The 13,782-nt window shown below is 35.2% G+C and overlaps 1 protein-coding gene across 1 annotated transcript in view; it reads right to left on the reverse strand.

Annotated features, from left to right (window-relative positions):
• The window catches only part of ATG4C (autophagy related 4C cysteine peptidase), an 86,836-nt gene that overhangs the window by 16,380 nt on the left and 56,674 nt on the right, over window positions 1–13,782 (reverse strand). Inside the window, exons 7-9 of the mRNA XM_082652951.1 lie at window positions 10,049–10,185; window positions 5,601–5,679; window positions 4,865–4,941 (exon numbers count right to left, since the gene is read on the reverse strand). Of these exons, the coding sequence (XP_082509077.1) occupies window positions 4,865–4,941; window positions 5,601–5,679; window positions 10,049–10,185 (293 nt within the window). The remainder of the gene's footprint in view (window positions 1–4,864; window positions 4,942–5,600; window positions 5,680–10,048; window positions 10,186–13,782) is intronic.

Consider the following 13,782-nt stretch of genomic DNA (forward strand, 5'->3'; position numbering starts at 1 on the left):
ATCAACATGAGAGTTTTAGCAATTGACACAATTAGCACATAATTACACATTCTCCCAACCCACTCTTCTACTGAGCTTTACCTCAAGTTCTTGTTCAGTCCCACACAGGATACAGGTGAAAACTGTTCTGTTATGGTCCTTGCCCTTCTCCTTACCAGTCCTCCTGTCCCTTAGTTCACTTTTCTCAAGTGGTCACAGTGCTAAAGATTTAAATGAGGTAAGGAGACTGCTCTAGACTCTCTACTCTTGTCAATAGGCTGTGGCTACTAGTAGAGTCTGGTATCTTTAGAGAATGCAAAAGGAGGAAAAGGGCAGAATATAAAGCTAATCATTCCAATGTTTTTTTTTTCTTCACCACTACACTCTGGTACTTTGTTCAAAAGATTTTTTTTTTTGAACTGCGTGAACGCTCAGACACTTGTCCTTAAAAATTATTGATGCTACCAAATCTTTTTTTGTATGTATAAAAAAAAGTTTATGTTGAAAAGGAGGGCCAGGGCTTCCCTGGTGGCACAGTGGTTGCGAGTCCGCCTGCCGATGCAGGGGACGTGGGTTCGTGCCCTGGTCCGGGAAGATCCCACATGCCGCAGAGCAGCTGGGCCCGTGAGCCATGGCCGCTGAGCCTGCGCGTCCGGAGCCTGTGCTCCGCCACGGGAGAGGCCACAACAGTGAGAGGCCCGTGTACCGCAAAAAAAAAAAAAAGGAGGGCCATAAAAAAAATATATATATATTCATATTTGCTTATATTTGCATAAAGATATAAAAAATTAACAAGTTTAAGGAGAGGGAAAAAACTGGGCAGATGGGAGACAGGTATGGGAAATTCTTCATTGCATATTTTATATTTTTGAATTAAGAAGCTCAAGAAATAATCTAGGCTGGATATGAACCCATAAACTTAAAATTTCCCTACATTTAATGCCTGAAACTAAGGGATTTCAACTTGAAACTATCTATTAAAACACAGAAAAATATAGGCTTTCATATTTATGTTCATGGTGAATCAGTCAAAATCACTCTTTTCTCTCCCTTTACATACATCCTAGTTATCCAATTAATATCCCATATTATCATCAGAGGATATGCAAAACGAATACATTCCAAGCTGCTTTTTTTTCCCTTACAGATAGTTCAGTCACATACTAGATTCAAATCCAACATCATGCTAGTAAGCATAGACCAAACAAATGTGTTTTCAAAACTATGACTTCTATGAAATGCTTAGCTAACACTTACTTTACAGTGGAATCCAACCTAGCTAAACTGGAACGTCCAGTGTTCTAATCAACACAAGTATTGTCTTAGTTGGACTTTTTCTAATATTGTTTTACCTGTTTTATTTATAAAGAGATATTAAAAACAGATCTGGAAAGGCATAGAAGAGCTAGGTAAACTTGTTAGTTAACAATATACAGGAGTATTATTGTTTAAGGCTCAGACAGTTCCAGGTCATAGTTACAATAAAATTATTCTACATACAAGGTATCTAACAATAGTCATTTGCCCAACTCCTTCCAAAGCCAATAATAAGGAATGTTTATTTAGTTTTTGCTACTTGGGGATAAGAAAGAAGAGCCAAAAGTTTGTACGGTCCAACAAAGTATTTTTTTAACCTGTCTACATGGGTGCCCTAAATTATATTAAAGCATTGATTCAAGTTTTCATGTAAGAACCACAGACTAAACCAGAATAGGCTTAGTGCTATTTCACTGTATTGCCTCAATCATCAGAGATAATAATGACAAACACTAGTTAATCATAGTTGTTTTGATACCTACAAAGAACTTTGAAATTATTCACCAAAACACAGATATATATCTCTGATGACTGAAAAGTGAAATTGTTTTTGGGTATTCCTACATGAGTACTAGGACTCATATTACAGAGAGGCATTTTATACCATTTAAATTATAATCTTTTGTTCACCCAAGAAGATTCTGAAACAAACCAACATTAATTTATAATTCAGAATCATTTCTGTTTACTGTAAAACAAGTTAGACTTTAAAATATTTTCCCAAGTGGCATTACATAGTTATGTTCACTTTGTGATAATTATCTGAGCTATGCACTTAGATTTCTTTTTTAATTTTTAAAATTCTGATGACTGCTAAGAGTAGCAGCTTCTACTTCACAAACACATTTTAGCAAGTATCACTAGATACACTTCTGTGACAATAAAATATGTTTCTGAAAAAACTGGCCAGAGTGAGTCAATTCCCATTCATTTCATTTTTCAACACACTGTTTATTCACTGCCTAAACAAACAGTTAGATATTAGGCATCTACTAAATGCTAGGCCTGTTCTAGGCTTATTATATGGAATAGTGGATTCTATTACCTAAACATACAAATAATACTGAAACAAATACTTTTAGGTGTAGCTGTGTTATTCTGGTGATTCAGATAAAGCTTCCTAAGATAACTAATTAGAGAATACATCCTTACTAAAAAGCACCTCCTACGAACTGCAGTTCACATGTGTAATTCATAAAGCGTACATCTTTCACCGATGAATTCACTCATCTATCTACATAATCACATCACATCATTCTAATAGCTTTAATGCCACTATTCTCTGAACTTACTAGGATATGTTAAAATAGTCACCACTGTATAAACCTCCTAAAACCTGAAACTTGGAATTGGGGGCCCAGGAATCAGAAGAGACTAACATATCTATAATAAGGTTTTCCTTACCTTATTAATAGAATATTAATATTAAGGTAATACAATATTACCTTAATAATAGAATAGATTCAGTATTTGTAAAGAGATAGAATCAGTCATTCTGAAAGTATATCATAAATAGCATGAAGCAATAGTCTCTGGTTTAAGAAATCTTAACTTATTAAATACATATACACACATACATGCATGTATACACACACACACTTCATAAATATGTATAAGAAAATGTATATCCACTAGTCCTCTCATCCCAACAACTGAAACTCTGCCCTGTCCTAACCACTAACAATGTGAACCCACAGTTCAACAGACCCTCTCTGCTAAAGCTCATCTTAAACCCACTTTCTTGGTGTCCCAATATATAAGAAATAAATGCTTCTGTGCATTCAAGAAGTTACCTAATTTCACCAAATTTTACTTTACAAAGTCTCTTAAAATCAATTCTTCTTTTCCATTCTCACTTTCACCCCACTTCAAGCTTTTACTGAAGTGCTGAAGTGTTGCAACAGTCTCCCAATAATGAGCTGCGACCTTCCTAATATTGACTGTGTAGACATAACCAGGATATTCACTGACCTGGCATCTTTGTAGAGTCTCTCAAAATATCAGAAGAATAGTCTCTTTCTACTGGTCAAAATAACCGACACTAATAATCTTTTAATTTGCCAATTTTAGATAATCCTAGAATACTGTGAACTAGTTTCCATCTGAATCTCAAGTATTTACTTTTTTAAGGAGTCAGTTTGACACAGACACACTGGAAATGTAACTTAGACATAGGAATCAGTGCCACAAGACCACAACGCAGCAGCAAAAGAATTACAGTGTGGTTCACGTAGCACAATTCTATGTGCCTCCTCCCACAGTATCAATCAGCCAACTAGAAATATTTATTAAAGCTTACATGCAAAATATTATGAAGGAAGGAAGTAGAAAGCAAAGCTGATTCTGGCCTCAAGACGCTTGTACTTTAGTTGAGGTAACAGTCTACAAAAAATGCTAGGCTGTTTTATAATGTATCTTTTAAAACCAGTTTTTAATCTTGTGGTTTATCCATTTTCATAATCTACCCCCTAAATACTTATTAGGTATTAACATTAGCTAGCAAGCTATTACTAAAACAAAGTACTAAACCACATTTCCATCTTGTCAAGCCCTTGAGAACGAGTGATCCATGCCACTCAAGTGATTATTTTAAAAGCCTGTAAAAGCATCACCTGGGAAAACAAGAACCAAAACCATGTAATAATAACATGTCTCACTTATGCACTCTCAAAATTTTCTGAACTAAAATGCTGCACATGGGGCTTCCCTGGTGGCACAGTGGTTGAGAGTACGCCTGCCGATGCAGGGGACACGGGTTTGTGCCCCGGTCCGGGAAGATCCCACATGCTGCGGAGCGGCTGGGCCTGTGAGCCATGGCCGCTGAGCCTGCGTGTCCGGAGCCTGTGCTCCACAACGGCAGAGACCACAAGAGTGACAGGCCTGTGTACCGCAAAAAAATAAAAATAAAAATAAAAAATGCTGCACAAGTATAATTGATTCACTTTGCTGTATACCTAAAACTAACACAACATTGTAAACCAACTATAATGCAATAAAAAAATTTTTTTAAATGCTGGATCAGAAAATGATTAACATAAAGGAAAAGAAGACTAAGAAATCAAAGCTAAAACAAATATTAGAAACCCAATTAAAACTCGTGAAAACTTAACTAGAGGCTAAGACTTAATTACTATAATTAAAGCAAAATAATTTTGCAGGCTCCTTCAATCACTTTGTCACTCTAACCCAACTCCATCATCTTCTTTATTTTTCTTTTTTTCTCCCTTTTTTTTAAAACATACCTAACATTTTAAATTCTTCAGTACTATTCAGCTGTATATGTACAAAATTACTTGGAGGCTTGATCATTTATTTTGGCAGGGCTAGGGTATCTAACAAGTTAGAGACAAAGATAAATGAAGAAGAAAGTGTATTGTAAATTAAAATTCAGCAACGAATTATTTAACCTTTGACCGTTGTATGTATTATGGTTTTATAAATTAGTAAAATATTTATTATTAACTTGTAACTGTGATACCATAAAAGCGTAGCTGTCTAGCACATCTCTAAATAATTAGAATTTGCTTCATATGGTAAGAAAACAGTACCAGCTCTTTATCCACAGTACCTCAAGAGGGAAATCCTTTATGCTGACATCTACAAAAGATTGGCAGTAATGAGGATCCATGTAAATCAAACTGTCATCTACAAGGACAAAACAGAAGACAAGTAATTCAAAAAACACCTTATTATTACACTGCTTACAATCCAATTTCTATGTAGAATAGCTGAAAAAAATCTGGGAGTAACAGCTTGCCAGACTGATATTCATTGACTGAAACATAGGTTTGCACAGGACAGATTAACTTTTGCATAATCAAATATGCTTGTATAAGCAGAATTTTTATAAAGTGATGAGACTGTCATTTAATTTTTGGTGATAAAATTACTTTCACAAACACACAATTATATTCTACAGTTTGCATATGAAAAATGTATTGCACTACATTATCCTGACAGGAAGAACATATTGCTTGTCATTTTATCATCAACTAGCACCACTAAAACTGGTAAAAGGTAAATATATAAATAGCAACTGCCAGAATGTGGCAGCAATGTCTTCTAAAGTTTAGTAAAACCAATAAATTATGCCTTGTTTATGCAATAACAGAAATTAAATATACATTTTACAGAATCCAATTATGTTGTGGACCAAATGACAAATGAACGGCTATGGTAGGACTGATGAATTTATAAGGTACTCATTTTGCTCCGTTAATCATCCTGTTTCTAGATGATCCTATATTAACTTTCCAACTTTTAAAAGAAAACAGAGAAGAAATATATTTTACTAAATCACTAACCTTGAAATCCAGCAAAGTAATATGACTGTTTAGGTTTGCCACCAACAATACCCACACAATATTCAAGGCTTAAAATACCCTGCCAAGATAAATTAATTCAGATTTAGAGTCAAGAGACAAATGATAATTATTCAAAACAACCAAATTTGTATTACTAATAGTAGCAGTAGTTCCCAAATTTTTCACCACCAGTTTTATTTTTATTACATTTTCCCCATGTTCTGAAATCCTTTTGTCCACCAAACTATCTTCCATTTTCTTTAAACCATTCAACAACATTAAACAATTATTATGTGCCAGTTATAGAGATAAACAACATTAACCATGGAAAGGCAATAAAAATGCCTGCCAAAGTAAAAACATTTGGCCTTTCAGTTAGCTGGTGCAGCCTTGCTGTGATCAATGTAGTATTTTCATCAGGCTTTTTGAAATGCTAGAAATAATTATTGGACATTGTCACTGTTTTCACTGAAACCTGAGTCTTAGAATCACAAACTAAAAACCATTTTTAATCAATGGCATTCATGACAAAATTTTTACGCTACTTCATTTGGAATAAATATAAAGACTAATGAAAACAATTTGATCCAAGGAAAATAATAATTATTACTGTATTTAAACTCAGTTTATTTTACTAATCATAAAATATCAGTGATACCTCAATAAATTGTTTAATATTTCCCTCAGCATCTATTCTAAGCAGAACTCTATTTAAGCTTGGCCAAGTAATTCTATACTTTTTTAAAAAACATGTCCATGGAGTGGAGTTAATTAAAAACATGTCCAGGGCTTCCCTGGTGGCTCAGTGGTTGGGGGTCCGCCTGCCGATGCAGGGGGTGCGGGTTCGTGCCCTGCCTGGTCTGGGAGGATCCCGCGTGCCGCGTAGCGGCTGGGCCCATGGGCCGTGGCCGCTGGGCCTGCGCGTCCGGAGCCTGTGCTCTGCAGCGGGAGAGGCCGCAGCGGTGAGAGGCCCACGTACCGCAAAAAAAAAAAAAAAAAAAATGTCCAGTGGAATCAATCAATATCCTATCAATAGTTTCAACATTAATTTTAGCATATATTATGTTAGAAAACACTAGTAATTATAAAGTATATGTTATAAAACCCCAAAGTATTAAACAATAAACTTTCCTTCTCTTAAGTGAGAGGATGTTTCAAAATCTAGAAGATACAAAAATAAAGACTGTATGAACAAATGTTTTTTTCCTTTAACAAGCAAACAAACCACAGTTTTGTTTAAACTTAATTATTTTCTTAAAAATAGTATGCGGTGGTTATTGAAAAAACACACACAGAAATTTCCCAAAGCCCCAACACTCAGCATTATTAACATTTAGGAGAATACCTTCTTGACATCTGTCTATATTACATATATTCACATACAGATTTATAAATACAATGTTATATATATGGCACCATACAACATATCCTATTGTAACTTTTGTCATTCATTATCTCATAAACATCTTTTCCTATCAATAAATATAGATCTATATTATAATATTTAATGGCTGTAAATTTTGTATATTTTCAGTCTTGTGAAAATATCATAGAGTTTTTTTGGAAAGGAGAACTGCACTGAAGAAATTACAGAAACAGAGAAGGCATATAAAGTTAAAATTTTAGAGCTAACTAAAAAATAAATTAAGATGAAATTATACCAAAAAACTTGATAATAATAGTTATTATTATTCTATTGTTATTATCATTCTATTAACAGTTCTATTACTCTATTGCTTTCCCCCTAAATAAAAATCCTTAACTCAATTAGAGAGTGCCTTACTTTAATCTGAGGCAACCTGATCAGCTGAAATACAATGTTTCTGATACAGGGACCCATGAGGAAGTGAAAGTTCTAAGTCCCTCATAGCCAAGAAAAAAAAGAAAAAATACATATATGTATAGCAAGAATCATCACAGACTCTCTTCAGAAAAAGAATGATTTCAGGTAATGGAAGAAAGACTTTGGTTCTTGACACCTATATTTCCTTTTCAACAGATTAGAGCAGATTTAGCAATAAACACTTATAAGTAGATTAGGAGCTAAAATGCCATTACATATAAGAAGCTGTGTCTTTGGAAACCTGAAACACTTTTCAGTTCCTAAAAAAGCTTTTTCACAGTTATCTAGTGGTGAGAATTGATTGAGCTGTATCCATGAAGCAATAAATAAGACTGAAGTAATCAGTCAAAAAGGAAAGTCCTAATTTGTCTTGCTGAAGAAAGAGAACATATTGGATTTTCCTCATTCCAGGTCCTTTTAAAAATAAATAAATAAGTAAACTTCCTGTGGTAAGAGCTGATAAAGCACCACACCAAATTTCTTTCTCCTCACAGAATGCAGCAGGAGATGGTAACCATCTCTGAAATACTGTGGAATTACCTCAATCAATACATTTTAAAACTAGAATTGAATGGTGAATTTTAGAGAGTATAATGCACAATGGTTTGGCAGGAAAAAATACAGCTGCTGACAAAGGAGGAGGAGGAAGAAGTGTAGTGGGGGGAAGTGGGCGGGGCAGTGATGGAGGTACAGGAGGAGGTGGAGAAGGAGGAGAAGAAAAGGGAGCAGAAATGGAAGAGAAAGATTACTTTTCTTTTAGGGCTATTAGACACACTATTTTTTCACTGCTAACTGAATGACTCTTTACATGCTCTCCTTTTGGCTTCTGACCCAACCACGCCCTGACCAAGCACAACATAACACTACTTCACTCAGCCATTTCAGCCATTTTTACCTGAGAGTTGAAAATTTTAAATGTATTAGTAGTCACTACTCTAAAAGGGGACTGTAGCATAAATTAAATAAGTAGAAGCTCAAAGAAATGTTACATTTCAGAAAGTCCATATTTTAGAGGAAAATATGAAAAACAACATAAATTCTGGTCTCTGTCACCAGTTTGTTATCCGAATTTGAACATATCACTTAACTTCTGTCATTTCTGTTTTATAAAGACAATCCAGTTTCTAGCTAGTATGAGGGTAAAATGAGATAAATCTGTATTAAAAGTGTTATACAAATATGAGCGTTAACAAATATTTGCTGAGCAGCTCCTATATGCTAGGTACTAAGGATCACTTTAACAGCTAACCATGGTTTGTTTCACTACAATGTAGACTCCAATGAATCACTCATCTGATAACTTTTATCAATACCACCAAACAGCAAAGCTCTCAGCCAGATGAAGCATGCCTCAAAGCTATCTGCAGTCCATTTCACCAGGAGTGGGGGTTTGGCAAAAGAGTCAGTTCCGAGACTGCCTCAATTTCTGATCTTCTCATGGTAGTAGAGAAGGCAGGGGAATTCATTTCAGATTTGGTTACAACCAACAGAGACATGACAACATGCGTGAAGTCTCGAAACCCTCCGTGGATCCACTAGATGAAATGGTTCATATCTTCTCACATTCCACCAATAATTCTACTAAAGAGTCCACATGTTAGAAATCAAAACCTCACTTTTATCTAGGATATGTATATGTTATTGGTTATAGTACTGGTATTATTAGTAACAAGTATGCCTGCAACAGTTTAGTAACGATTAGGAAAAGCCAATATACCAGCTAGAAGACTTCCATATACCACATATTGAAAATAACTGCTCTAAGTTTTTAGAATTGGTACAATCTAGAGTGAGGATACATGTTCTACCTATATACATAGGGACCACAATATGGCGTTAGTGCTTCATGTGGTGAACAAATCTAAACTTTATTTCAAGATTACTATATGCCATAACACTCCATTCAAAGAGGAATTCTATCTCTGCTCTTGATCTTATTAAAACTATGAAAATAATATAAATACTATACTCTCAACTAGAAACTAAGTATTTCAAAAGTTAAAGTTTTGTGACAAGATAACCTAATTAGACAGGTTCTTTTGGAGAAAAGAATTATGTGTTCTGAAATAGAACAGATTTTTAACTGGTTAATATGAAGAAAACAAAGTTGGAAGCTCCCCATACTATCTTCATCATTTCGTTCTATATAAATAAGTATTCTACCTACTGATGGACCTTATAGAAGCACAGGAAACAAACTAAGAGATAATGCAGCAGCAATAAAAAAAAACTCATTTTGTTTCAATAATTACCTAGATATAGTTTAATGTGGGTTTTATGAATAAACAAAGGTACATACTTTAAAAAAATCACAAATAAGGATGATGGGAACTGTAGACATATTTCAGACTATGATTATTGCTGCACTGTATCCCCCTGATGAGCTACAAAGATTAAAAGCCTTTTTATTTTGTCATAGAACACCTTACTCTTCAAATCACATCTGATCTTGTGATACCGAAATTTAAGATCTCTAATGTCAAACTTTATAATCTACAACTATAAAATCATCACTACCCATTTCATAGAAAAAAGATTGCAAACCTTCTCTATTTTTCATATCAGCCAGCATTGCCTTCAAAAAATTTTAGCTCTTATTTCATACCTTTACAAAATCTAAATAGTCGGCATTGGTTCTTTCTCCACCAAGTCTAACAGGAACTAGAATAATAACAGCTTTGTCATCTGTATTATCAGAGGCCATGGAAGTGCACTGTTTATCAATTACATCAGAACTGTAAACTGAGAAAAACACAATTAATATGTATTAAATTTTATAAAAATGATTTTCAGAAACATTTGTACCCTAATTTCCCCCCCACAATGGCCAGTCATATGATCTCTGACATCACTAACCAGGTCTCAATGAGTTAAAAAATACCTACCTCATTTATGCATTCAATAGATATTTATCAAATAACTACTATATGGCACTGGGTCCTCAGCAGTGAGCAAAATGGAGAAAAACCCCTGCCCTCACAAGGCATACCATCTAACAGGGAAGTAGACAATAAATAAGTAAAACATAATATATGTCAGATGATGATAGGTGCTTTCAAGAAAAACAAGGGAGAAAAAGATGGATAAGAAATGTAGAGAAGGGGTGCAATTTAAAATAAGGTGGTAGGGAAGTCAAGACTTAAAGAAAGAAAGAAACCAAGAAATGCAGATACCTGGGGGGAAGAGATTCCACATAGAAAGATCAGCAAGTGCAAATGTCTTAAAGCAGAAGCATTGCCAGCTTGTTCCAGGAACAAGAGAGCAGTGCCTCTGCAGGGAAGTGAGCAAGGAGTACAATAGTAGAAAATGAGGTTAGGAGATAAAGTTACAGATGGGGAGAGAACGAAGACAGATTGTGGGAAATCTTAAAAGCCGTTAATAAAGAATTCAGTCTTTACTTTGAGTGAGATGGGAAGCCGCTGAAGAGTTTTTTAGGAAAGGAATGTCCTGCTCTGATTTATACTTTACCAGTCTGGTTCCTGTGTTAACAGACTGCAGAGGGCAAGGGCTGAAGCATAGAGAAGTTAGAAAGCCACTGCAGGAACCCAGCAAGAGATGATGGTGGTTTGAACAAAGGCAGTATTGTCAAGATATGGAACGGTCATGGGATGATCATGTGCAGGTGGTGAAAACTGATCAGTTGAAAACGAAGAACTCCTTAATACATTAAATGTAAGATGTGAGAGGAAAAAAGGAGTCATAGATGATTTGAGTGGTTTTCATATAAGCAAACAGAGTAGGCGGGCTGCCATTTACAAAGACATAGAAGACTGTAGGAAGGGAAAATATAGAAAGGAGGAGTGGGAATTCAGTTTCAGACATGCCAAGTTTGAGATATCTATTAGACATGCAAGCAGGGAGGATAAGTAGGCAGGTAAGGACATAAAAGCCTGCATTTGGGGACAGGTCTGGGATGGAGCTATAAATTTGGGAATTGACAGGACCCAGACGGTACTGTAAAGCTATGAGACTGGGTAAATCCAAATCTGTATACACAGAAAAAAAAGTTGAGATCTAAAGACGTAGCACAACACACCAAGTACTTTAGAGATAGGGGGATAAGGAAGAATCCATACAGGAGACCGTGAAGGAGCAGACACCTGGTAAAAGGAAAACCTGAAGAGTAGCGTTCTGGAAACTAAGTAAACAAAACGTTACAAGGAGTGGGGGAGAAGTCAACAGTGTCAAATGCTGCTGACAGATTGTGAGGAAAAGACTGAGAAGTGACAACTGGATTTAGTGAGATTAAATTATTGACAAGAGTAGTTTTGGTAGAGTGATGGGTATGAGAGCCTAAGTGGATAGTTCAAGAGAAAATGGGTGGAGTTGGTAGAAGCAAATACAGACAAAACTTTATTTTGTTTTGTTCAACAAAAAAAATAGTTTTATTCAAAACTTACTTTACACCCATACTCCCTGTCAGCAAACTCTTTTACTCTTCCACAGTTAGATGATTAACAAATTCTGCCACTGCTGTCTCAGTTCTTCCCTAAATTCCAAATTGAGATTATGAGCTGTCATAGTCTCCTGTTCACCTGCTTCCCTATCCCCCATAGTCAGTCTAAACCGAAGCCACAAAAATGGAAAAACAGTTCTTTCCATGTTTCAATTCTGTCATCTTATTTTTGCTAAACTACTCAGTAAAGCCTTCTAATTATAAACCTTTAAATTCTCTCACTTTTCTGAGGCAGTGCACACATGACCATCCCTATCTTCCACTTTCCACTAGCAATAGTATTTCCACTAGCATATACAACAAGTTCTTCCTTATCAAATGCTTCTTATCCTTCAGTCTAATTCAACACACAGTGATTGACGGCCAACTATTTATTGAAGTTTTCTATGCCAGAGAAATATAAAAGCAAATAAGATCCTTACTTCACAGTGTCTGGCTCAATTGTTTTGGTATTTTTCCTCCACTTTCAACATATGTAAGGGCTATGAAATAATCCAATTCCATAACACAGGCTCACTACAGCAGTGATTGCCAACCAAATGGTTCTGGTACCTTTCCCCTACCCCTGCTACCTTAATAATCATTGATCTACCAAGGAGATACAGATAAGCACAAGGTGATATTAAAAGTGAATTAAAAGCACAATATTTAATAGAGGTATTTCCAAAATGTTACAGAACACAGAATAATAAACTAATTCTAGCTGATGGGAGTTGGTAAAGGCTTCACCAAAGGTGTACCTTCGAGCGTGCTCATAAAGAATGAGTAAGAGTTAACAAAAGGCATTTTAACAATAAGGGGCATTCTAAGCAGAGGCAATAATATCAGCAAAGACATGGAAAAAAGATAATGATAGTATGCCCAAGGAATGGCTTGCAGGTTGATGGTTCTTTGGTGTATCAGCATGGAAGACAGTGTTGAGAGGTGATGCTGGAAATGTAGGTCAAGACAAATGGTGAAGAACTTCATGTGCTTTACATGCTACAATAACTTGAGACTAGAGTTAACAGACGGTCATTGGTTTTAAATTAAGGGACACGATCAATTTCTTTTGATCAGATGAATGAGAAAAAGAAAAGAAAGGGAAATCAAGTTAAAGTCCAAGTTCGAGATAAGGGTCTGATCTAAATCAATGAGAGTGAAGAAGAGAGAACAGATTTCAGATGCATCTTTTTAAGTATAATTTGTTAAGCTTTGGTTGACTAACTAGATATAAGCAACGAAAAAAGAGTCAAGAATAAGTACACACGCATGTGGACATGATACTATTAGTGAAGAGAATATAGAAAGCAAGAAAGGAGTGGTGTAGAGGGGAATGACAGGTTTAATCTTAAACACGCTGAATTTGAAGTGTTTGTAGAACATCCAGATGGAAATATTTGAAGGACAGCAGAAAATACGAGTTACCTCATATTAACACAAGTAGCACTAGAAATGCAGTTTTAGAAGTCCTAATATATAGAGCACAGTCTTAACTACTTAAAGGCATGGAAAAATATGCAATCACAAAGGAAGAGAATACAGAATGAGAGGAAGAGAAAATGAATAGAAAGTGAAGCTTTTAAAAACACTAATGAAGATGGTGTTTGTTTTTAAAAACACTAATGAAGATGTGTGGAGGGGAATTATTAATAGACTCTGGCTTCACCTAGTTCCTAACCTCACAATCTATCAAAATGCACTACAGTAATATAAACTCTCCCTTTAGAATTTTAAACGTCAGTGTTCAAAATTTTAAGATCTACTTCAAATTACACAAACCACTTAGATATTGAGTAGCTTTGTGTTCTTTAATTAACTAACAATACGTAACGCGTAAGACCAAGGCTGATTGATATCAATAAAAGCACAAAAGGTAAATTCATAAATTATTTAATGATTAA

This window comes from Grampus griseus (assembly GCF_964374135.1).
Source record: "Grampus griseus genome assembly, chromosome: 1".
In the NCBI taxonomy this organism is placed as follows: domain Eukaryota; kingdom Metazoa; phylum Chordata; class Mammalia; order Artiodactyla; family Delphinidae; genus Grampus; species Grampus griseus.